The sequence below is a fragment of the Pelodiscus sinensis genome, chromosome 6 (assembly GCF_049634645.1).
Source record: "Pelodiscus sinensis isolate JC-2024 chromosome 6, ASM4963464v1, whole genome shotgun sequence".
Taxonomy (NCBI): domain Eukaryota; kingdom Metazoa; phylum Chordata; order Testudines; family Trionychidae; genus Pelodiscus; species Pelodiscus sinensis.
The window spans coordinates 85,081,228-85,107,965 of NC_134716.1; the positions used below are offsets into that span (position 1 = coordinate 85,081,228).

Here is a 26,738-nt window from a genome sequence, read left to right on the forward strand (position 1 = left end):
AGTATAAATCATGTTTTCATTTTAGGCAAAATTGTGAGTTCTTCTTCCCCTTCCCTCTGCTCTAGTCCCCAGAGTCGGATTTGAGTCTCTCTGCTGCAGTGTATCGAACCAGTCAAAAGACAAGGATGCACTTACATGATTTGTAATAAAAGGAGACATGCTTGAACCGTTTCACACTGAGCTATCGCTACAATGACTCGACCCAAGAGATCTAGGCAAAAGTTACTGCACACACTGGTCAGATTTACCAGAATTATTCGTTGCAGTTCTTGCTATACCAACACCTCATTGGTTGGTTTAAGATGGAGATACGAAAAGAGTGGTATCTTTTGTTGTTTAATTCAAAGGTGGAACATACTGGAGTAGGCTGTTGAGCGATATAGTCATGTTAATTGAGTTAGATCAATAGAGCTTTAATCTTTCTGCAGAAGACAAGTTCAAATAGAATTAGGGCTGTAAAACAATTAAAAATAATCACAATTAATCATGAAATTAAAAAATAGTTGTGATTAATCAAGTTTTACACATACTGTTAAACTATAATAGGACACAAGTATTGTACAAATACTGTAGTGGAAACGTTTATCATGAAAATATAACTTAGAATTTTGTTTATATAATTGCACTCAAAATAAAACACTGTAAAATGTTAAAGCTTACAAGTTTAACCATGAAGGGGCATATGAATGTTTGAAACTGAAATCCAAGAGTTTCTGACACTTAAATACCTTGCAATACCGCTAAAACAGTGCCATGGGAATGCCTGTTCTCACTTTCAGATGACATTATAAATATAAGCAAACTTGTTTGTCTTAATGGTTGGCAGAACAAGAAGCAGGACTCAATGGACTTTTATGAAATGAATTGAAAAATATTATTTTGTTTATCTTTTTTACAGTGCAAATATTTGTAATAGCAAATCATGAGAGCACTGTGTACTTTGTATTCTGTTTTGCAATTGAAATAAACAGATTTGAAAATGTAGAAAAACATCCACAAATATTTATAATAAATTTAAATTGGTATTCTATTGTTTAATGGTGTAAACAATTAAAGAAAGGCAAAAATTAAACTGAAGCACGAGAGTTGATACATGTTTTTCTTTTACTTTTAAAATTTTATGTAAAACAAAATCAAAATGGGATAAAAAATATCTAAAATACTCGAATAACTATTAAACTGATGATAGTGTGATTGGTGCCTTATAAATAGCTTTGTATAGATTAGCAAGAAAATATAATGGTGCCATTAATAAATAGGTTATAAATGCTTAGATTATAATGCCAGAAAGAACCATTGTAGTCTGAGCAGTTATTGAGATTTCAGTAAAAATACTTGTGAATCTTTGGTTTCCCACCTTTCTTTTCTCCTTTGAGTTCAGTTTTATATAATACAGCGTTGCTAACAATGTATTTTCTTAAAGGAAATTCTGCCAGGATTTTGCCTGCCTTGTTGCATAGAAAAAATCTATTAGCTGTCAGGATAAAGTAAAAATGAAATGAGAGACACAAAAAATCGCACTGTGAATGAAAAGTAAAAGCAAGGTTTGAGAGAAGCGTAATGTGATAAATTTTTTTTAAAGGAAACAAGTCCTAGATCTGTGAGCACTCTAAAGCCAGTTTTCACACACTGGCAACTAGCTCCTACTTCTGCAATATACCAAGTGGCTCTTTGAAAGCAAATCCAGCTTCCTCCATAGTCCCAATGTGGCCCTTAATGTTGCTGATTGCAGGAGCAGCTCACTTGTAAAGAGCTGCAGCCTCAGCACTGACTTACTGCCCCACCTTCTGTTCTCTGCTCCTGAAGTGTTCAGCTCAGTCTTGCATGGACATGTCCATCCCCAGCCACAGTGGAGTCTTTAGGGAACAAGGAGAATGCAGAAGAGAGGAAAAGTCAACAACAATCGTGTACAGAAAGGGTTCAATCCCTCACCCATTGCAATCAATTTCTTCAGAAGGAGCCAGATCAGAACTTGAGAGAAAAAGAACAAAAAAGAGAATGCACAAAGTGAAGGAACATAGACAACAAAGAGAGAAATGAGAAGAGAGAGGAGGACGTGTGATGGGGAAGAGGAGACTCTGGCAGCAGCGAGTCAGGACAAAGAGCCAGCAGACATGGGGAAGTGCCCATCTCTGTCAGTCCATCCCAAGATAGGGCTCCAGCAAAAGAGGATTGTGACCTCTGCTGTGATAAATAACCTTGCACAGGTATGCTCAGGGAGCAGGGACTGGGAGGATCCACACTAAAAGAGGCATTTTGCCCCAGTAGCCTAAAGCCAAGAAGAGAATGTAATGACAGGTCAGCAAAATGTATGGGTTCTGCCCCCGCTACTTTTTTCAGCAGGAGGAAATACATGGGCCGCAAATTTTAAAACAAAAAGCAACTTTATTATATTTCCTTCCTTGTATATTAGCCTTTTCGGAAGTTATGTTTTAGTTAAACATTACTCAACTTAATATGGGGTAAATTTGGCGAAATTCTATGGTCTGTGCTGTTCAGAAGGTCAGATTATATGATCTAATGATCTCTTCTGACCTTAAAAGCTATGATTTTCTGGTTATTTTAGGTATGGGAAAATATTATCTTGGATGGAAATGTCTTTTTAGCTTTGCTATGTTTCAATCTATATTTGCCAGGAAACCTGTGTAATGCAAAACAAATAGACATAAAAGCATCTACTGTATAATGAAACATCTATTTTTCTATTCCGCTAACGTGTACAATGATCCAAAAATGTTAACTTTTTATAGATATTCAGCACATTTCTATTAATTGAGTATCCTGTAAGCTAAAATTGCATTTTCTAAATTTTACTCAATTGCAGTTGGTACAAGACAGTTTTATATACAGTTTGAGTGGTCAACTTCCACTCATGAATTATTCTTTGTTTTGGAAAATTTTGAATAATTAGTTCACATTCAAAGTATACATTTAAAAATATTATCTTTATCCTAGAAAAAAACAGCATGCTCTTGGGGATGTCATGCTAGGGGTCTACTACAGACCACCTACCCAGGCAGAAGAGGTGGATGAGGCTTTTTTTAAACTACTAACAAAATCATCCAAAACACAAGATTTGGGGGGTGATGGTGGACTTCAACTATCCAGATGTATGCTGGAAAACTAACACAGCAGGGCACAAATTATCCAACAAGTTCTTGGACTGCAACTGGAGACAATTTTTTATTTCAGAAGGTTGAGAAAGCTATTAGGGAGGAAGCTATTCTAGATTTGATTTTAACAAATAGGGAGGGACCGGTTGAAAATTTGAAAGTGGAAAGCAGCTTGGGTGAAAGTGATCGTGAAATCATGGCGTTCACGATTCTAAGATGGTGCTTGGTTCTACCCTGAGGGCAGGGAACTGCATTTAATGTCCTCTCAAGGTCCCTTGCAGTTCCAATATTCTATAAAAACACAGCAGAATGTAGATATATGATGCTTATGCAAATCAGGATAGACAAGCAAAACACATTTCTTTGTTTATCACTTTGTACTATTTTTTGTGCCCTGATGTAGGGTTTTTAATGGACATTTAAAAGTTTATCTTCACAATTGTTATAAGCTTAAGTGGCTTTTAGCACATCTACTTAATGAATACTAAAGATGCTCATTAACTTAGCTTCAGAATGAGCCTTCTCCTGTGGCTCTGTAAATTGATTAAAAAAGAGGGAAAGGATTTGTTTTCCTAGAGCTTTAGGGAAATTAAAAGCAAGCTAGTAACTTCATAGCAGTATCACAGTAGTGATTTCTTTTCTGTGTTTGCTTGAAAATTTGATTTTGCACAGTGGGCCTGATTCTCAACTCTCACTGGTGTAAATAATTCCATGGCAATCAACGGATCTACATCAGGATCTGGCCCAGGATCTTTTGGAAGTGCCTGGTACAGAGAGGTGATGCACTTATAATATTTCCAAACTAGGAGAATGAATAGGCATGATCTTTGTCTGTTGTTACCAGTAATGAATAAACTGAGCTTAGTTTATTTATTCTGGTGAGAGTTGATTCTGGATCTGCTTTTTATTTTTCAAAGATAAAAGCTTTTTCCCCATAAAGCAGAGAAAGGGCCAGAGCTCTATGCTCTAACTACACTAAATAACAGAAAAGTGAAGCTGATGTGTGTTAAAGATATGAGAGCTGGTTACCAGTCCTCTTGTAAGAGAATTCAAATGCATACAATCCTATCTCCATGTTCATTATAATAAAATACAAGTCTGTTACTCCATCCTCGTTTACTGTACACTCAGGCTGTTAAGAGCCAGTAGTTTCCCTTGCAGATGCAATTTATGGTGACTCCTAAACACCAGCAGTTCCCAACTGCTGGCCATGGCCCAGTGGATGGCCATGAATGGCTTCCTGCCGAGCCGCATCACATTGCCAGGCCACACTCCCAGCTGCTAATGAGCACTGCCTGTTTGGGAGATCCGTTCCCTTTAAAGTGCGTGCCTGTGTGTGCACAAAAAATTCTCCTCCCATCCTCCCACACTGAGTGGCACTGCGAGCAGCCGGGTGTGCTGCAGCTGGAGCCGAGCCGCAGTGAAGCTGTTCTGCTGGAGCAGCCTCACTGGACCCAGTTCCTGCTCCGTGTCAGCCATGTGACCCATGCTGGTCATGTGGGGGATGGCTGTTCCTGGGCGGGGATGCTCTGGTTGTGGCTGGGGTGCATGGCAGAGTAGGGCTTTCCAGCTGCCATGAGCCCTGGGGGCTGGCTTGGGGCCCCCTGGCAGAGTGGCAGGGGCTGTGTAGTGGCCGCCACTACCCAGGCGGCTGGAGTAGGTTGAGGGGACAAGGTGGAAGTCAGCATCCCGCCACTTTCAGCTCAGCCTCTCCTCAGCTTGGCCCCCCTTTTCTTTTCTTTCCCTCCCTTCTTCCTCTTGGCCACAGCCCCCCTTCTCCTGCCCTGTCAGCTGTACCCCTTTGCCTCTCTCAGGCAGCGGCAGGCTCCTTCCAGGCTCCACCTGCATTGCCATTTAAAACAAAAAGTTTGTTTTAAAGTTTTCCTTTTCTTTCCTATTTTAAAACAATCCTGAGACCAAAGTCATGGTTGTCTACCAGCAGAGAGAGATTATCCTTTCATCCCATCTTCTCCTTTGCAGAGTTGCTCAATCCTTTTCTTGTGGCAAAAACATTTGCAATGTTTCTTGACCTTAATATCCAAGCTGGAAAATATGAAAGTGCAGAATGTGCCCACATTGTCATACCTGTTAAGTACTGCCTCTTTAATTCTGGTGCAATTGAAATAAAAGGTTTGGATTGGAGAATACTCTTTAATAAAGAGTATTAGCAACTATTTTATTGGTTTAAAATGTGTGTGTGTGCAGCAGTTTTTCAAAATTCTTATTAACCATCATGTCCCCCCTCCTTTGATTTGCCTGATATACCAGGGGCTAGATACTTTTAAAAATACTGAAATATGCTGAAACTTACATTCATGAATGAATAAGTTAAACTGAAGCAAATGTGCTGGTTTAAGCTGCTTAATATGAATCACCATGAACAACTTTTACCCAAACTGGATTATTTAGGCATAAGGGAGCGGTTGACAAAGGCGTTCCCTGTCGACTGATCCACGTCTTGACTGCTGCGCTGTGCCAATGATCAGCTGAGCTGGCACAGTGCGGCGGCCATTTTTATTTTAATGAAGCCGGGGATATTTAAATCCTGACTTCATTGACTATGTCGGGTAGTCTAATTTACGTGCCTCTGGCAACAGAGGCATGTAATCTAGACATACCCTTAAGGTGCTATTTTCAAAGGAATCTGAATTCCATGAATTTGGGCACTAAACTTCTCTTGACTCCTTTGAAAATCCCAGACTTAGCTAGGAAAATGGTGAGGATTATTGAAAAGAGAAAAAAATAATCATCTGTTTAAATTACCATGTCATATTTTCTTCCGTATCTTTGATAATTATTGCTATTGAATCTCCGGGGTACAAACTGGAATTGTGAGGGTACTGTGCCCCCCTAACTCTTCTACCTGGGCTAAGTCAGTGACAAACTGTGAATCCCTGCAGGCACTGATCACTCAGCCATCAGTATGTGGAGTTCCACACCCAGCTAAATTGCATGAGGCTCTCTTGAATTACACAAAGAGATACAGCAGCCTATCCACCCCAGCATTACATCCCAGAAATATATCTTACTCTGCTCAAGATTCCCTTGGACAGTACAAGTTAATTAATTGGTTCTCCACTTTGATAAAAGGGTTGTGAACATGAAATGGCCCTTGTTAACCTGAGATTCCCTAAGCACTTTAATAAAAAACATACTATTTTAGGTAAAATACAAAACAGATGTATTATCTACTGAATGGTAGATATTAAGTGATAGGCATAGAAATAAAAGCTGGCTACATAAGGAAAAAGTAAGATTGCAGTCTGAATTCTAACTTTCACAGACTCAACAAGATTTGAATCAAATAGCTTTTCTCACCCTAATAAATGTTATTTAATACACAGTTTCTAATACACAGGCTATATTCCCTCGGGACCGATCTCCCCAGGTCAATGTCTTTATATTCCAGATGTTGAGATGGGAGAGAAGAGAGGCCAAATGGTGATGTAACTGTCCCTCTTTTAGACTTTCCCCTAGCTGCCATCAAGAGTCTTGTCACATGAGTTAGGTAACCCTCATTGCTTACCTGCCCTCTCTAATGAATCTCTGGAATAGCCGTTGGGAAAATGGATTCCCTGATGTAAATTTGTCATACAAGGCACTTCCTTGTTGCCACTGAAAGGCTGGCTTGGGGTGTCTCCCAACTTCACCACATATTTTAGTGACACACACATAGCAATACTTCATAACTTCAGGTTCAACAGTAAGACAGACAATTTGACAGGGTAGCAATGCTCAACAGCTCCATGCCTTCTCAAATGATACCTCACTAGGCATACTTTCACAAAGCTTGTCATACTCTTATCACAGTGCTAAGTATGGGAGTTTCAGGGTGCTATTTTGAGGTACAGAGTGTCAGTTATATTGCTTTAACTTGCACCCCACAGGCAAAAAAGTAAATGTATTTAATAGGTAAAAAATAAACTTGCAAGCAGAAACATGTACTGTATTACGATCTTGAAAATATTTTGCAAGGGGAGGAGGTTCCAAAGACCATATCCCACTGTAAGTGTTAGATTTTGAATGACCTTTCAGATTGCTGTAAACATATCTAATAGAAGCAGTTAAGGCTGGATGCTAATTGGAAAATGTGTTTCAATACTGGTTTTGGAGTTTCAAAAGTGATTTATGGGCATCTGATCTATGGATATTTAAAAGATGGGCTTCTTGTGACCAAGAACAGAGAAGTGATTAATCAAAGAGGACAATCAGTAAATGGTATATTAAAACATGGAAATCTACCAAAGGGAAATAGAGCCTGTTTAACTAATTTAACTTTAACATGCAACTCACTCACTAAAATTCTACAGTATATTTTCACTATGGTGTACAAAGAATGAACAGTATAACTACTAACAATGACATCCATTTTAATACTTTCATGTTTTGGTGCAATATATATATAAGACATCAGTGAAATTCAAATAGCACTTGTTAGAATTTGTTTTATATTTTAGAATTGTTTTGGAAACTGGTACAAAGTAAAATCCTTCCCTTTCATGTGAGTTTTAATGCCACAGTTTGATACTTGTTCTTTCTGTTTACTCAAGTATTTACTTTTATTGCTGTCTTTTGTCTTTTACAAAAGAACACTGAAAATAAGTCATGTTATTAGGAGCCAGAGTCAAAATTGCCTCAGAAAAATTGTGAGGATAAATTAGTTCATATACATACAACACTTTGAAGACATATGCATTCCAAGCATTGTCATAGTCATAAAATAGTCAATTGAGTGGTTTTTCAGCAATCTATTATGTGTATTATATATAGGTATCTTATGAAAGGGCCTTAATACAGCCTTTAATACAATACAATGATGATGCAATACAATCTCATATTTTTGTAGGTTCATACATAATTTTAATGAAGATTAATTACCTGATTTTGGGACACAAATCTGGTTTGTGTCCACAGATCAAGTAGCTATTGAAATTGGAATATTTGTGTCCATCAATTTATGGTGATAAACACACCACAATAATATTTTTTTTAAAAAACAACCCACAAAGACAAGATGCTCCACAGCATGTTCTTCTCTCTCTGAAGAATGGATGAGAGAATAAACATTAGCCATGTGGCTTAATGCACTACTTCATGGTGCACAGATACTGCTGTGGGTAGAGTTGAAGAGGACCAATATATTTATAGATATCGAGCTAACTTTCCATCAGTATAGATTGTGTATGTTGTATTTGTATGTATCCAAAATTACATAATTGGATCCTGTTTTCAAGCAGTGTTTTCTTTTCAGCTTAATCTATAGTTAAATACTGCTCTGAGTTGTAATGCTTGGAAATGTAACATTTAGTGTTCGTAAAACTGAATTTTGCCCCTCTTTAGTGCTTTCCACACAGACATGCCTAACTCCATAAGCAAACCATTTATCAATTTTTAATTCACTAAATGCAGCAAAAGAAAGTTGAGGGAAATTCAGAATAGACATAAGAGTTGTCTTATTGCTAACAGCCTAATAAGTCTGAAATGAGGCCATTTAAAACCTGACGTGATGGGTGTTTTAATGCTATTTGACTGCATAGCCCCAAATCTAATTACATTAAACACAGATTCTTTAATTTTGTCATCAAAATCAGTTTTGTTATAAAATTGAAGCCACTTGATCAACAATCTTTCTAAAGCAAGAGGTGATTTTTCCCCCCTGGATTCTTTTAGTCTGATGAGCCCACTAATGCAGAGAGTATCCCTTAAGTTTCTTGGCTGTTGTCAGAGTGATCTCTAGTAGATTTGCTAATGATTCATACCTCTTTATCTACATTTGCACATTGTAAAATGCTCTAACTGAATAGCACCCTTGAGTCAGACCCAATCATGGCAGAGCTGTGTGGATATATAAATCTCTCGGGCCACTGACTCAGTCAGCCATACAGTCAGCTCAGTTATGTGCCACAATCCCTGTAATGAGATTTTCAATGGTATCAGCTTTACATTAACCCTTGGTGGCCTGCTCTGACTTTTATGCATAATTAGAGCATTATTTTCCCAAGTTCTTTGTGTTATCTTTGATGTGCCTCAAGCTATAATATACACCATGTTGTTGTAGCTGTGTGGAACCCAGGATCTTAGAGAAACAAGGACCAATTTCTGTTGATGAGAGAGACAAACTTTCAAGTTTACAGCGATTTTTCTTTGGAAGCTATAATGAAAAGTTTGATGTAAATATTTTAAGTGAATTCCACTTGCTTTAAAAACAAACTTTTGTTTTTATGCTATTCTGTCCTTTACCATCCCTTCAAGATGCCTTCAGCAGTTGCATCCCAGAATTCTGTATTGCTTTCTTTTTCTCCCTCCAGCCCCCAAGCTTCTATCAGAACATTAGGAAAATTACAATTGAAAATAGTATTTAAATCTATTTTGGCTACATTTGACTTCATATCCAAACACCTAACCCCACTCCAGGTTATGTAGACTTGAGGAAGCTGAAGTTAGAACCCCAATGTCCTACGCTCATCTATAGTTTTGGGACTGCATCAGATACAAAGCTGGAAGAGCCTGTTTTCCAAATCTGGTTTAGATGCACCCCAGTACAGCTGAAATCTCACAAAAAACAACCATTGTTATGTGACATGTATTAATTGGGATTTTAAAAAACTGAGAAAATAGCTCTTGCAATTTTCCACTCTGTTGTAAAATACAGCTTTGTGATGGGGCGTCTGCCCTGCACTAGCTTTGTAAGAGTTAAAAGCCAGCTGGGGAGTGGTCTGTAGTGGTGGAGCCAGCAGCTGAGGCAGAGACAGTTAGGACCCAGCTGAGGGCAGTATAAATAAAGGCTTCTGGAAGGGAGTTGAGTTGAGTTGAGTTGAGTTGAGTTGGACTCACTCTTGCTCCAGCTGTGGGTCAGGAGGAACCTAGCTGCCAAGGAAGCTAGAAGCTTCCTGATTTAGTGCAAGATAGGAAGAAAGGTAGACAGAGGTGGGGAAACACTGGCCAGGCAAGCTCCCAGGTTGCAGGGCCTGAAGTGAGGTCTGAGGGTACTAGGGCTGCATGGAGGGAACCAGGGCAGCAAAGGCAGCAGGTCCACACCCCTTGGTGATAGTCAGGTAGAGAGAGAATTTTATCACTATGAGATCTCAAGAAAATGTTTTTGTTGTTAGAATTTTGTCTTCTGTCTCTTCCTTTGGTCAGGGTTGGATTTACATCTTGTGGGTCCTTGGCACAGCATCTTCAGCACCTCCCTACATACAACTTGCTGATTTTGTGCAGTCACTTAATATAAAGTCAAAAATGAGGAGTTATTGAAAATGTCAGTCTGCTGCTCTTCAGCGTTCCTCAGCACCCTTATGTCACAGCCATATAATTGAGTTGATCTAATTGTGGTTCTATAGTAAACTTGATGTCATGATGCCTCCACAGACGCCCAAAGCATCCACTTTTTCAGGCATCCTCTACTGCACCTGCAATGCTGTTCACTAAAGGTAGATACCATGTGCGTGATTTCTAATGTTGGCTGATACCCTAAGAACATTCTGTTGCCAGATTGAAAGAACAGGTTCTGATGGCATGTGGGGCAGAAACCACGCTGCCGATGAAGAAATGCTTGCTACAGTGAGAAACTACAAAATGGAAAATGGCCAAGCAAATTTATAGCGGTGCTGGAAGAAGGATTCCAATACTGATCAAGTCCTTAGGAAAGCACAAGAAAGTCATGAGCAATGCAGTTTTACCCAAATTGTCTTTTAGGCCTTGGGTATACTCACCTGGAGGATTGAATCAAGAGAGACTCTCATCAACTTCCTTTTACTCCTCACAAATCGAGGAGTACCAGCATCAATGGGGACACTCTCAGTGTTAAATATAGCGGGTCTTTTATTAGATCCACTGAATTGAACTCAAGAAGATAGACCTCTGCAGCATGGATCTTTCCAGTAGAGAAGAACTGTAAATTCTTTAGCCCAAGGACTGGCATTTGCTTTCTGTTTGTACAGTTTATAGCACAGTGGGGCCCAAAGTGATAGGGTCCTTTAAGCATTACTGCAATGTAAATATTAAGTAATTGGTAATAACAAAATCTACAAGTCAGATACAGTAGGAAAAATGGGAAATCACCAAACATACACCGATAGAGAACTATGCATGCTAGTGAGTAAAGAAACCCAGAACAAATTTGACCAATGCTATAGTATTGGAAGAGACTCTAGAGGCAGTTAGTGTGGTTCCCTGAGTTGACAACTAGACCTATTTCAGAGACTACCCACCTACCTGAGGCCATAGTAACAATAGGACTCTAACTACTAACTCTAAGGGTTAATAATCTCTGGCCAGGCAGACAGGAAGGGGCAAAGAGGGCAACTGCCTGGGGCCCAGCAATTCAAAGGGGCCAAGGGCTTCAGCTGTGGCAGAGCCCTTTAATTCACCACTGGAGCTCACCATGGCGCACTTCATAGCCCCAGGTGGTAGTCTCCATATGGCGCTGAGGGGGACCATGGTCCAGGCAGCACTGAGGGCCATCTGCCCCCGCCCTACCCCTTGCAGCCAAGGCGCTGCCCCTTCTAGGAGTGGGGAACTGGCCATACACACACATACCTTGTCCAGGGGCCTGGCGAGTCTGTCAGTTCACCTGTCTCTGGCCTATGGGTGTTTTGTAGAATGGGAAGTTAATTTGCTTAATGTGTTTGTAAAAAGGGGAAAGATGTTTCATGATGAGTGGGACTGAACAAAAAGATTGAGATTTAAGGAAAACTTGACAAAACTGTGAAATTTAGAGGCTTTGTGGGGGATTGCCCATGGGTGGGACCTGGAGAGGACCAGCTGAGCCTCAACATGTAATGCTAGCCTCACATTATGTTTAATGAACATTGGTATTTATGTCTCTGAATTTGTGTTGCGTTATTTATTGCTAATGAAGCAATCAATGGCAATAGAAAAGAATAGACTGCCCCCTCCCTGCAGCTCCATGTGTTTGTGGTTTTGGTCAGCTACTTTATTCCAGAAGTATCTTATTGTATTAGAGGGAGAAGGTAGCCATTAGAGGGTAGTTAATTAGATTTAAATGCTGTGAGATCCACTGATTAACTCCTCCACATCAACCCTTCACACAGAGAACTAAATTCTCGGTATAACTCGCCATAGCTCCAGCCATACCAGTTTATACCATCTGAGGTTCTGGCCTTTAATGCTGAAAACTTTAAAAATCCCAGTTAATTTTTTAAAGGAATGTCTCTAAAATACCTTACTACTTTTAATCAAAGATTTAAATGTCATCAGAGGAGGCCTGAGTTAGGAATTTAATACATTTATAAAAGATGCAACACCAGGATGTCTGCTTAACAGTATTACTTTCTTCTCTTATTAAATTGCTACTCCTTGTGAATGTCAGCGACTAATAGTATTGGCTAGAGATCCAGACATAATGCAGGCAGACATTATGCAAGCTTCAACATGCAGCTTTGATAATGTACCTCTGTCATGATCTGTAACACTCCAGCTATTTCAGCTCTGGACTCTCTTCTGGAAAAATTGCCAGTAGTTGATTTTTTTGTGGCAGGTTGTCTTGTGTATTTTGTAGTGTGGAGAGAAAGCTACTCTTCCTGTGTGATGTTAGCAAGATTTAAAATCTTTGTGTAGCTGAAAGACATGCATGGTAACTAATTATGCCACTTTAGCCTCCCATCAAGAACATGTTTCCAGAAGACATTTATTTTAACAGAGCTTGAGAAATATTTAACATTCTCCCGTAGGTGTATGATTCAGCTTAATGTGGTCACAATCCATTGTTCCGATGTGAGGGATACTTTTTATCATTATTTCAATCCATGGACGTTTTTCTACATTCAGTCCTTCTTATACTCCCCTCTAATGAGACCATTTAAATTGAGAAGCTTCAGAGGGGTAGCCAAGTTAGTTTGTACTGGAAAAACTTAAAAGACAATAATATTGCAGCACCTTAAAGACTAACAAAACATGTAGATGGTATCATGAGCTTTTATGGGCACAGCCCACTTCTTCATCTGAAGAAGTGGGTTGTACCCACGAAAGCTCATGATACTATCTACATTTAAATTAAGAAATGTTAAGGTTAGATTTAATACCATTTGAAACCTAGTAACTGTCTGTGTCAGCTTCTGCCCAATGTAACTTATTTTAGCCCTTTAGATTTAGCTTATATCTAGAGACTACTAAATTACCAGTGATGTTTATAGTAAAATTCATTGTAGAGTTAAATATTTTACTGGATTTTTATAACTGAGTGCAGTAACAGTGCCATCAAGTGGCAATTTAGGTTATTCACAGGTTCTTATTTAGCAGTCAGTCACATTGCAAGATTTAGAAGTAAAATAAGAGGGAGGAATATGGCTTTTGAGTTCTGGCCAGATGCTCAAGTACTAGGGTAATAAGCAACCTTTAAGCAATAAAAATACAGAAAGGAAGCCTGCTGATGGCATACACTCAATTAGTGAATTCCCTTGGCCTCCCTGGCAATTTCCCTTCTCCCCTTGCATTTGGGGCTGCTCTCTCCTACTTCTGGAGTCCCAGTAGATACAACATTGTGACTTTACAGTAGATCTGAAGTTTTCCCCATGAAAAAAATACCCAGATCTGGAAAGTTCTGAACTCGCTGCTGCCTTTAGAAAACTGCATTAAGAAGGGATCATTTCTTCCAAAGATATAGTATTCTCATTTCTAGAAATTTGAGATTTGGAGGGATCTTCTAACTTTACCTTCTGTGTTGATATGGGCTACTGACAGACAGCAACCTCCCTATCTACAGTAAGGGCTATTTATTTTTAAATTAAGATGTCAGAAAACAACTTTTACAAGAATCTTGTACTGTGAAAACACTACAGAAAAAGGCCTTAAAATCCTAGTAGAATCAAATTTTCAGGTATGCTATGTACAACTGAAATGTCCTTTCCTCAAATCAGAAACTTTGTTTAAAGATATTCTTTCAGTTTAATAATTCCATGCTGGAGATGCAGTGCCATAACAGAAAAAAAATCTGACGAGGCCTGGAATTTGACATTTTAATATGTGGTTATATGTAAACTATCATCTTTGTACATTTTGCCATTGATTTTGCCCGGCACTACACTTCTCTAATCTGTTGCTGCAGATTCAGTGATTCATTTAGTCATTTCTGGTATTCAGTAGAGTGAGAAGGTGATATTCAATGAGAAGCTGCTGCAGAGATTCTAGCTCAGTCATTGTAGGTTTTATTTTGCACCATGGCCCATGAAACCTATTCCCAGGATGCACTGGGACTAATTTTTCTAACAATTCAGAGCACCATGGAAATTGCTACTGGTTTCAAGATTAATGACTTTGGAATACAGCATTTCCACAGAGCAAGGGTGAAGTTTAACTCTGGGTAGCTGCACTTAGAATAAAACAGAGTAAGAGCACTTATCATAAATCAGGGATGAGACAGGCAAATTGAGTTAGCGCCAAGAACATGCTTTTATTTGGCTCCCAAGCTTATCTTCGGAAAAACAAAATGAAAGGCATCTTAAGGGCCAACTCCAAAATTATCAAAGTAGTTGCTCAGTTTCCCAGCCTACATCATGCTCTAAGAAAACTTGATGCAGTCTTAAAATGAGTTAAACATAATTATAAGCAGAGAGCTGCTGAACTTTTAATTTTGTTTTGCTAATCTATGATGTGGTTTTAGAATGTGTGTTAAAACAGGCAACTCAAACCTAAGAAAAATGTGTTGCCATTGACTTGTTTTCTTCTTCCCACCTGCCCATTGCTTTCCATATTTCTGTAGTACATAATTATTATTCCTGGCAAACCTGTGGAAAACTGAGTCGATCAAGAGATTAAGTGCAGCAGATGAAAAACCATGAGAAGAGGGAGGAAAAAAGGACAAGATCAATACAATTCTTAATGAACCACCCAATTGACCGGTCCTTGGGAATCTTATGGATTTAAACAGGGAAAAGGTTTTGAGGTTGTCAGAGTGGTAGCAGAAAGTAAAGTGTGTGTCCATGGCTGTGAATGGGTGTCCATTAAATATGGCACTGTTAAATATGGGTTTACTAATCTTAATAGCTGGGAAGTGCCTAGGGCTTTCCGGGACTAACTAGGAGGCACTGTGCTGGGGAGACGATAGGCATGATTTACCACTGTTTTATACCAGTTTTTATGACAGTGTAACTCAGTTTACTTCAGTGGCACTACCTGTGAAATTAGATACTACTAATTTCTACTACTGAACATTAGTAAGAATGGCAAAATCTGTCTGTAAATGAGGAGGTGGATGCGGTGATTGTATAAATAAATATAAACTTAGCTTCATACATTACTGTGACTAATTCTATTAAACAGCATCTGCTATTGCCTTCATTATGTTGATCTGGAAGATTTGTATAAGTCTACATTTTTACTAATTTGAAACTGTACTGGGTAACAGAGAACTCTTTTTACTGTGACTCACAGGAGTTTCATAAGAATTTGTCTGCAGGATTGTAACATTGATTATATGTATGAGAGTAAAACAGCATATACCAGCTGTGGAAGTTTACAGATTGAATTGCTGACAGAGATGCACAAGCAGTACCTTTTTTTTCTTGAAGTTGAGATGGCTTGGCTTTGAGCCTGATTCTCTATTACAGAGCTGGGGAACCTAAAGCCCGTGGGCCAGATGCGGCCCCCAGCTTGCCTGAATCTGGCCTCTGAGGCTCAGGGTTCCCCCCCAGTGTTGGGGAGCCTGCGCTAGTGCTTCCATCTTCTGTCTCTTACCCTCCCTCCCCCCCCCCCCCCGCCACCCTCCCACCGCACAGTGGGGCTGGAGCGCACAAAATCTACTAGCCTGGCTCCACTAGGCTCTGGTGTATGACGGGAATGTGGGGGTTTCTTTCTCCTCCACAGTTGAGGGCCTTGTCCATGATGGTTGTGAGAGGGAGGGGGAGTTGTTTGTTTGGTTTTGGTTTTGCTTCTCACTTACGTGTGGCTCCTGCCCGAAAAAAGGTTCCCCACCCCTGCTCTGAGTTTTTACCATTATATTTATTTAATAATCATAAAAAATGTAGATTTCAGCAGTTTATAATATGAGTTGATTTTGTGTGTACTGTAACTGTATTTCATTGAGATCTGGCTTTATTTTACTTGATACCAGCATCCTTTTCATAGTATCAATTTTGGTTTGGTCCCTGCTCTATTAATAAGGAGGTTGATTGATATTAGAGAAAAACTTCATGATCAGTTTTGTGCAGAGCTGAAATGTGGTGTTAACAGCCATTTCAGTTACCAAGTTTGGATCTGACATTTATTGGAGCAGAGTCTCCATGCTGAGATAAAGATGTAGAATAAAGGTGCATATATCAATGGCTCTCATTTCCACAAATAAGGGGTGTCAAGTGTACAACAGTTTCACTTTTGTGATATCTGACTTTTAAACAAAGATGGTTGTTAAAAAACAAACAAACATAAATTGTCACCTAGCCCAGACTGAAGCTTGATCTACAACAAGGGATTGTTGAACTGACTGAAAATTGATCTGAGGATCATATGCACAGGAGCTCTGTGCAATGAGATGTAAATTTTTCAGTAAGTGATGACAAATTAAGAGTAAGAGAGGAACAAGTCCAAGGGAAACCAGTTAAATATATTATATGCCTGGATGCCAGGATGCGCCTGGATGCACCAGGCCAGCAATACCACCTAATAGTAAGTGTCCATGGCCATTCTGTCTAATGGCTACCATCCACAGTGGCATTTCCCATGGATGAGGGTCAAGGGCCGCTGTGCCTGGTTGACATAATCTCTGGGAGTGGAAGGAAGGGCAACCTAGGTCCATCCTACTCTACCAGATTCCAACCCAGTAGGCCATATGTGTGTCCTTGGTTTTTTACCATTATGCACGCTCCCTGGGTCATTTCCTGTTTCCTGTATCTCTGAGGAAATGACCCAGGCTCTGTCTTATGATCCCTCCCAGCTTTCTTACAGGTAGGTTCATCTCAGGAGCCTCTTCCCCTGGTAACATCAAGTTTCTGCCCTCAGCTCCTGCATACAATGGGCCTCTGGCATCTTAGCTAGGAGGTTAGTCCTAGCGGCTTGCATTGTCTAAGATAAAGAGTGATTGTGTTAGTACACTGACTTTGTAAAGGTTTCTATGTCCTTCAACTGAGACATGCTCCAAAATAGGTGAACTGTAAACCTGAGTGCCCAAGCAGTTGGAATGCTAGAAAAGGGTCCTCTTAATCTACTGAGGAGTCGCCCCTTTTGGGGATCAACACAAGTCCTAGGATCTAAAGCAACTGATGAAAATCAATGCCGCTTGATTTTAGGGTTGCCAGGTGTATGGTATTTTCACCTCCTGTCCGATTTAAAAAAAAAAAAGTCAGAAAATACCAGATACCTAAAATGTCCGGTATTTTCTGATTTTTTTTTTCCCCGGCCAGGAAGAAAAAATACCGGACACCTGGCAACCCTACAACACACTCAGCAACCGGGCCCAGCCCTCCCCTACCAGGCCCTCATCCCCTTCTCCCCGCCCCCCCACTTACCTGGTTCCGCAGGGGAGCTGTCTTGTGGCTGGAGTAGAAAAACAAGATGACCACCGGCAAAAAAAAAGCCTCTTCTTAAAGGGGCCATGCTGTTTTCTTTTCTTTTCTTTTTTCCTTCCAACAACTCTTACTTGAAAACATCTCTTGTCTCATTTCTTTCTCTTTCTATTATTTATACTTTAACTGTATCATTTCTCTCTCCCTTGTTTAGTTCAGACTGTTATTTAACTTTGTAAGGTGCTTTCAAGTACAGACTGTTGTTTAACTTTGTAAGGTGCTTCATGTAAAGTTTTTATTAAAATTGCTCTACAAAATAAAGCTGCATTTCATTGTATTATGGCAAATAAAAAAAAAATGATGCATTGCATAACCAGCCAAATGCTGACACTATCTGTAGAACAAAAATAGCCCAGAAAGAAAAAGCTTAATAATGTCAAATGTGTTTGTATCATTATATAAAAGGAAGAAGTACTGTGTTTTCATTGTGCATCTAGGACACATGTTTACCAGTTTCAGTCATACTTCTGTAATTGTATTGTTCAAGAATGATGACAAGGAAATATTCAGCAAAATATATGTGCATGTTACATAGAGAATATACAGTATGATGTGTATTCACATACCTGTATATATTTAGCACACTTGCATTTTCAGAGTTTTAAATGTTAAATAAATGGTCAAGGGTTGATAAAGGCATTTTATGCCAAAGAGTTTGTCTTCTCTGATGTATTTTAACAAAGGAAACTTAATAATTTGACTCAGTAATATTTCTATTAGGGTAGCTTCATGAGATACATTCTTTGGGGTGTTTGTTTTGTTTTTGTTCTTCTCACCTCTCTTGTTTTGCTTCAAATCTAGTCCTAACTGCTTCAGGATTAAGGATTCTAACCCCAGATGAGAGTTTAAACACTCTTAAATGCTCTTCTCTGTACTTCCAACTAATGGTATTTGTCTGATATTGATGATGATAGATTTTAGATAATTCTTTGTACAGTGTTCTGGCATTAGATGTGAAGAGAGTTATGCACTGTAAACGCTCTGTGCATTAGGTGTTGCATTCTGGGACTCTGTTTCCATATTGGATTTGTTGACAATAGCATCTTCCTTTTGTAGAAAAAATATAAAAAAATCAAAGTAGTAATTATTCTGCTGTCTTTCAGTTCTATGAAAACTAGTGGAGTGAAAATCACACAAAAAAAAATCACCCACACATAAAAAGGAATTAACTGTGGCCATATTCACTTTTATAAATTAGAAAGAATACAATTTCAGGAATTCTTGATTCTACACCAATAATTAAATTAAAAACAAAATTCCAGTGCTATCCCAGAAAAATAAAAACATATCTACTTAGCTTAAAGCTGATCACTGAGCAAATAACTCACAATGAAAAATGTACTTTGACTTTAACCCCTTTTTACATATTGCAATTGACTCAACTTTATTTTTAACATGAATATACTGGTCACATTCTTTCGCGTTTTTACGCTCTTTGGTCTGATTTCTAATAGTTGATGAGAATTCATTACTCGCTATCTAGAAGTCCCATTGCATCATTACTGTTCCCTTACAGGATAGATGTAAATCCTATAAATCAGTGATTCCCAACCTTTTTTTATACCGAGAACTGGCAAACCCATTCACTAACTTTTGGAGGACCAGTAACATTGTGTTTGCATATTTGCAAATACAATTATGCAAATAATGAATATGCAAATATACAAATAAAATGTTACCAGTCCACCAAAAGCCCCAGCCCCAAGAACCCCCCAGTTCCAGCCCTAACCCCTAGAGCCCCCCACCCCTCCACTACCCCCCAGCACCAGACACTGACCCCAGAATCCCCTGCACCCAAACCCCCAGGTGCCAGCTTCCCACCCTCTGAGCCTTGCAGTGCCAGTCCCAAATCCCAAAAAATTAAGTGCCAGCCCTTTCCCCTTTCAAGATCCCCTCATCAGGCCCCCCAGTGCCAGCCTTCTGTTTCCAGAGTCTCACTGCACCCAACCTCCACAGATTTCCCCCATTGCCATACTTCTATCCCAATATTAGCCCCATCACCAGAGCCAGTTCCAGCCCTGCCTCGGGAGGGCCCCCGCCACTACTAGCCCCACTCCCAGAGCCCCTCAGTGGTAGCTCCCCACCTCAGAATCCCCAGTGCCCCCCCAGTGTCACCACCCCACCTCTTAGAGGTCCCCCCACCCTAGAGCTTCCCAGCACTAGCCCTGCCCCCAGAACCTCCAGTGCCTGCCCTGCTGCCCTCACCTAGCCCTGTGCTGCCTCCCAGCTGCCATCTGAGCACTGCTGCCCAGGTCGTGGCTTCTCTAAGGCTGCCATGCTGGGCTCCACACAGCCCTCCTGCCATTCAGTGAAACACTCTTCCGCATCTGGGAAGAGATCCTGCCCTGCCCAGTACTAGTTGGCTGAGAGGCAGGGCAGGACACGCCTCTCCCAACATCCACGGCAGGAGAGGAAGCGCTGGGTGGTATATCCTAGCCCTGGCCCCCAGAGTCTCCACAGACTGGCAGCGGGCCAGGGACCAGAGGCTGGGAACCACGACTATAAATATTCACTAGAGAAGTTTGAAGAAGCATCTCAGGCTTTGACTCTCTCAGGGAATAGTAGTAATTTAGCCAGATGTATCAGATAAGCAGGGTGACTAAATTTGATAAAATATTAAACATTTTTCTTTCAGGCTCTCTCAGCCCGTCAGAGGAATCATTCCTAGAAAAAATAGACTATTTAAAAACATATTGGATGGATGTAGCCTTTAAATTTAATGTTCCAGTTGTATGCACACAAAGCCATTGCATGTTTATACATGAGGTCCTATTTGCGAAGTTTGAAGTGATGTCCTTTTTTGGTTCCTTTAGCTATCTGTGGATAAGATTTCTGCCATGAGAGTGGGAAACTTTCTCCCCCTGCTGTGTCAAACAGCCTCCTAACCCATGTAAGGTATTGCCATTTCCAACATGAGTAATCACAGAGAAAAGTTTAAAATTCATCCTGTGACCATTTGTGTAAGTAAAGCTCAATACCTTGAATGTCTGTGGAACAAGTACAGAATAATTGCTGTGGATAATTCCCTTTCCACCCTCTCAAAATAAATATTTGCTGGGTCAAATGTAGGTTCTGATTTATACTGAACTAGTCAGAAGTCGTCAGAGACCAACATGTGAAATGTTCATTGTTTCTTTTTGTGTTTGTTTTTCTCTCCCATAGGGTGGAGTTTTAGTATGGGGTCTGCCTACCAGTTTCACAGCTGGAGAGTATTTGTAATCGTCTGTGCACTACCCTGTGTCTGCTCCGTAGTAGCGCTCACTTTCATGCCCGAAAGTCCAAGGTTTCTGCTGGAGGTAAAAGTTGCAAAGTATTCTTTAAAATTCCCTGTTCCAGTCTACCGTACATCTGGGGCAGACATCCCCATAGAACAGTGGTTCTCAAATTGTGGTCCATGGCCACCTTGCAGGTGGGCTGAGGCTACAGCTCCGTCCCCACTCCCTCTCCCCACAGCGGGGAGCCCATGCTGGTGCTTGCAGGCCCCTCCCTCCTAGACCGCTGGTGGGGAAGAAAGACCTGAGTCTCCCCACCAGACGTGGCTCATGGGGAAGAAGTGGAGCCAGAAGCAGCTCCACATGCTGCCGCTCGCCCTTTCCCTCCCCCAGCTGGAGGAACAGCCTGGGACATAATGCTGGGAGCAGAGGGGGATGCAAGATCAGGTTAGTGCCTGCCCTTCCTCTCATGCAAAGACCCCACACCTCCAATCCTCTCATGAACCTCCCCATCAAGATCCCACACCCCCAGCCTACTCTTGCATTCTCCCCCCTGGCCAGACACCTTACCTTCAGCCTGCTTTTGCACCCTCCCTTGCTCCTGCACCTTCCCACCTGGCCAGACACCCTGTTTCCAGCCTGCTTCTGCAACCAATCTCCCACCCACATCCTGCACCCCCATTCCTATCCCACTTACTGGCAGTTCCATCCCGCACACTGAACCCCACATTTTTGGCCCCAGGGTACACAAAATCCACTAAACCCAGAACCCCAGAAGAATTAATCTGGCCTATGGGAAGCCCTGAACCTGTCTTTCTCATGCCTCTCCCCCCTCACTCTGGGGCTGGAGCACCAGGGTGTCTCAGTTGGGGGCCATATCAGTAAGGGTTGGAAGAGGATGCTTCTCACTTGTGTGATCCTCGACTGCCATAAATAAAGGCAATGTTGAAACCTTTTGTGTTGGACATAAATTAATATTTTACTTTATTTAAAATTAAGTTTGGTAAATTAACAAGAGAAAATTAAAACTCTTAATCTGTTAAATAATTTTGATTCATATTTCCTTTCTTCCTGGTTAAATTAAACCGTTCTCCCTAGCTGCAGCACTAGCAAAATGGCTTGGGTGGAATTATGTAATTAATTATGAGTTTCCATTAGCAGCTGGTGATGTGTGAAAATATTTGCATTGAGCAGAGTGTCCACAGGCCAAAAAGTTTGAGAACCACTACCATAATATCACAAAAAAAAATTTAAGAAGTAAAATATTAACATATTTTCCATAATTTGGTGACATTTTATAGGTTGGAAAACATGATGAAGCTTGGATGATTCTCAAGCAAATTCATGACACCAACATGCGAGCTCGTGGGCAACCTGAGAAAGTCTTCACAGTGAGTACTGATTTCTTAGAGCAGCATCTGTTCTTCTCTGAGCTGGGTCCTGAATGGTTTAACAATCAGTAACTGCACTACACATACTTGTGGTACATCTAACTCAGGGTAAGGAAATTATTCTACAGCCCTGCCAGATAAACGAAATGACTAAGATTTTGAAGATACGTAAGGGATTTAGGTAGTCAGTTCCTTTTAACATTCATAACTATCAGGTGTCCAGATCTGCTTTGCAGCTTTGGAAACCTCAGCCAGTATATTGCAGGGAATGTGAATCAGTGATGTAACAATAAGGTCCATTGTATGGATATAACCAATTTTCTCCAGTTTTGTTGTTTTCTTAAGAACGCTGCTGTAAAGCCTTTTCCTGAATTAATGTGGATAACAATAAACATATGTAAAAGATAAGGTTACTGGATCTCTAACAGCTGCTCTTTATTCATGGAAAACTTTTCAAGTGAATTTTGGTTTTTTGCTGCAAAAAGAATAAACTGTTCCACATCTTTGTGACCTCAAAGCATTTGATTATCTGATAACCTGCTGAGAAATCAATTATGATTGTTGCCTCTTTGGCCCGAGTGGTTACCAACATTCAGTGCCTTGTAGATTTGTTTCCATCTACAGGAGGAGAAGTGGATTATTTGAATCAGATATTTCTTTGGTGTAATCGTGTTTATTTACAAAGTATGTGTGCAAAGTCCTGTTTCTCTGAACACAGCAGAAACAAACCACAGATAGTTTCCTTGGTCGGAAATTCAAACCTGCCTCTCCAGCCAGTTCTGTGCCCCAAGGTCCTTCTTCTCTGCTCCTTCTCAGACTCATGCTCAAGATTATTCTTTTGCTTTCTGCTGGCTTTAATATCTGGACATCTTGACAAAAATCAGTCCCCTAGTCCCTACCTACAGTCAAACAGGAGAACCCCTCTAACTTCGTCATGTAACTGTGCTCAGCCTTTGCCATGCAGCCAATTGCCTTGGGTAGTAGCTTCTCTTGTCTCCAGCTGTCTTCATGTAGTTGCTTAGTTGCTCCTTCAGTTTAGCATAAAAGAATGGCATTTAGCGTGCCCATCAGCTTTAATCAGGTCAGTGACTCCCTATGGAACAAAGAGACACTTGATGGTGGCTATTATAATATTCCAGCACAATGTTGTTGTTATACCGACTAATACCCTAGTGTCCTTGTTAGATAAAGCAAATTGCCTAATGTTACATAGTGAGTGAGCAGTGAAGCTGAGTGACTTCTGCTCCAGTGAGCTAACTGCTGGAGAACATTCCCTCCTCCTACATTAATTATTGAAATAAAACACTGGAAAATGATCAAACTAAACTCCATGTGTTGTGTTCACGTGTTGTAAATAGTTTGCCAACTTTTAATATAATTAAACCTCCACTTTCCCATTATGTGGATGGGGACAAAACACTAGGAGAATTGGGATTTTTCAGTGCTGCTGCTGCTGTGAGTAATGGGAAAACTTGACTTCTAATACCAAAGTATTAAAGGATTAGAAACATTGTGCTGTACGTCAGGGTTATGCCTTAATGAGGTCCCTAATGTAGGCTTGTGTTATTCTAATGCAATATTAACTTAATAGAATGCTAACACTATTAAAATGTTAACTTATCACAATTTCCTCATTGAATCTTATTAGCACCTTATCATGTTAGGCACACATGCAAAGAATGTATTGGTTATCAAAACCAGAATGAAAAAGAGATAAATGGAACCGGGGTGGGGAACACCTGTAGGCTTTGCCTACACTATGAGCCAGGGTGGGGTAGCCACTCTCACATTCCTAGAATAGCAGACATTCTGGTATTTCCTGGACTGATGTGACTCTACCTCTGTCAATGTGACCCTGCCATTGTATCCTCACACTCATTCTGGTAGGGGTGGAACGAACTGCACATTCTTCAAAATAGTGTCTCTGACCTAATACTGGAACAAACCACATCCAGTTTTGTCTCAGTACAGCCACTCAAAAAGAGAACTGTCAGGTTGAAAACCAAACAAATGGCCTGTGGACAGTTGAGTTGTGAGTCCCCTGCTTGTGTGCACATACTTATGCTAGCTAGCAAATACAAATAGCAGTGTAACCATAGTAGGAGAAATAGCAGCAGCAGAGGGTTGGCTTCACTGTGCTGTGTGTGCACCATTTCAGGTAGGTGTGTATTTGACATGGCTAAGCCATGTCTCAGCTGCCACTATGCATGCTCCCCTGTCTCTCCTGCTTTTTATACCCATGCCAACTTGATAGGACTTCAGAGCTACCACACCCCCAGCTTGTAGTGTAGACAAAGCCTTGATTTCAGGGTTTCCACAAAAGGGAGTTAGGCTTTTTCAATGGGATTTGGGCACCCACCTGCTCTTAGTACATTTGAAAATCTCCCCCTGTGAGTCCAAGAGGATTTAACAGTCACTACTGGCAATATGAGTGAGGAAGACTTAATATCCATTCTTAAAATCTATCCCAATTCAAAGTGTGAAATGTACCATGTGTGTAACTTTATTGAGCAACTGTGGTGTCTGGGATTAATGGTGGATCATGATGCTTCTGTTAGAAAAACCATTAATTTTAACATGGAAGGGACAAATCCTTCAGTCCTTAACTACCACTGTCTTCAAAATAGAAGCCAGTGATTAAACCAAAGAGCACCAAGGAGAGTGGCCTGTCCTGGATGATCGGATCCCACTGTTCTCTATGGGCCATGTTAGGAACCAAGAATAGTTCATCGGTTGAAGCACTTGCTTTGTACTTAAGAGACTGGGGTTCAATTCCTGTGTGGCCTTGGGCAAGCCATGTAGTCTCTCTGTGCCTCAGTTCCCCCTCTTTTAAATGAGGACAATCATCTTCCCTACATCACGCAATGTTGTGAGGCTAAACACCCAGGAGGCACTCAGATACTTTATTAAAGGAGGGCACGCTAGTACCTAAATTAGAGTACCTAGATATCATGGGCATAGGCACTTTAGAAGCAGATGAAATTATGGAGAGAGGATAGTCTTCTCATAGTTAAAATTACCAGGATCTGTTGTTTCATTTCTGGTGATCAAAACTGATATGCCTGGTTATTAGAAGGCTAAAGAACTTTTCCACATAGGTTCAAGAAAATCAGTTCAACTATTTTTATACTTTTGAGCATTAAAAAATTACCTGGGTATGACATTATGGCTTACCTAATATTTCTCTGTACAATATCCTTTTAAGTCAAAAAATGACTCATTAGTACTCTTCCTGTCGCACAGGCAAGAGAGCTTGTTGCTGTCTAATAACAAATATATTATTACAACAGCCTATGCTATTAATAGAACTCAATGGAATTACACTAGTGTAAACTGATATAAATAAGTGGAGAATCAAGCCCATAGAGTTTTTTATGGGCAAATTTTGAAGGTGCAATTTGAGTCTATTTTTGGAAGTAGATGTGGGTGTCAAGGTGGTGCTTTGCACATTTTAGTTGCTACCATATTTATTTATTTAAAGGTATCAAGAAGTACCTATCTATCCCTCTATAAGATATGAAGAAGAGCTCTTTGAAGCTTGAAAGCTTGTCTCTTCCTCCAATAGAAGTTTATCCAATAAAGGATATTACTTCACCCACCTTTCCTCTCTCATATCCTGGGACAAATACAGCTACATCAAAACTGGAAATATTTATACCTCTAGGGCCATGATTCAGAATATAATTCACCACATGCCTAACTTCAAACATATGAGTGAGCCTCACTGAAGTCCGCAGGACTATTCACATGCTTAAAATTTAAGTATGTATTTGCCTTCCTGAAGTAGGGCCTTTAAAAAAGCATACATTGAGTTGCCTTGGATCAATATCTTCCCAACCCACAACAGACAAAAATTCTTCTCCCTCGGGCAGATTGTATTTATGTTAATTTGAGCATTTTTTTTCTGGGTGAATTTTCCTTTATTAGACTGCTCAGCTGAATAAATACATGATTTTTTAATGTTTTCCTAGTTCAACATCCAAACAACTTCCCCAGTGGCAAATAGGAGGAACCCAGGCCTGTCCACTACTCTAAGTGCCAGCCCAGGGACCCTTTGAATAATATGTCCCTTTAACTAAACCATGTTGCTGCTACAGTTCCCTGTGCCACTTCCTCATAGCCCTAGCTATGTACAGGCAGTCCCCGGGTTACGTACAAGATAGGGACTGTAGGTTTGTTCTTAAGTTGAATCTGTATGTAAGTCGGAACTGGCATCCAGATTCAGCCGCTGCTGAAACTGATCAGTTTCAACAGAGGCTGAATCTGGACGCCAGTTCCGACTTACATACAGATTCAACTTAAGAACCCCAGGCGTCCCCAAGTCAGCTGCTGCTGAAACTGATCAGCAGCTGATTCCAGGAAGCCAGGGGCAGAGCAACTCTGCCTCGGGCTTCCTGTAGTCAGCCGCTGGTCAGTTTCAGCAGCGGCTGACTTGGGGACGCCTGGGGCAGAGCAGCTCGGGTGCTGCTGGGTTGGTCTGGTAGCGCAGCTGCTCCTCGGCGCTAC

At 40.5% G+C, this 26,738-nt stretch overlaps 1 protein-coding gene across 3 annotated transcripts in view; it reads left to right on the top strand.

Moving 5' to 3' along the window:
* SV2C (synaptic vesicle glycoprotein 2C) overlaps positions 1-26,738 on the top strand; it is a 201,004-nt gene that overhangs the window by 133,738 nt on the left and 40,528 nt on the right. For all 3 annotated transcript variants that reach the window (XM_025185249.2, XM_006124253.4, XM_025185251.2), the window contains 2 exons: positions 20,792-20,925; positions 22,143-22,232. In XM_025185249.2, coding sequence (XP_025041034.2) covers positions 20,792-20,925; positions 22,143-22,232 — 224 coding nt within the window. The remainder of the gene's footprint in view (positions 1-20,791; positions 20,926-22,142; positions 22,233-26,738) is intronic.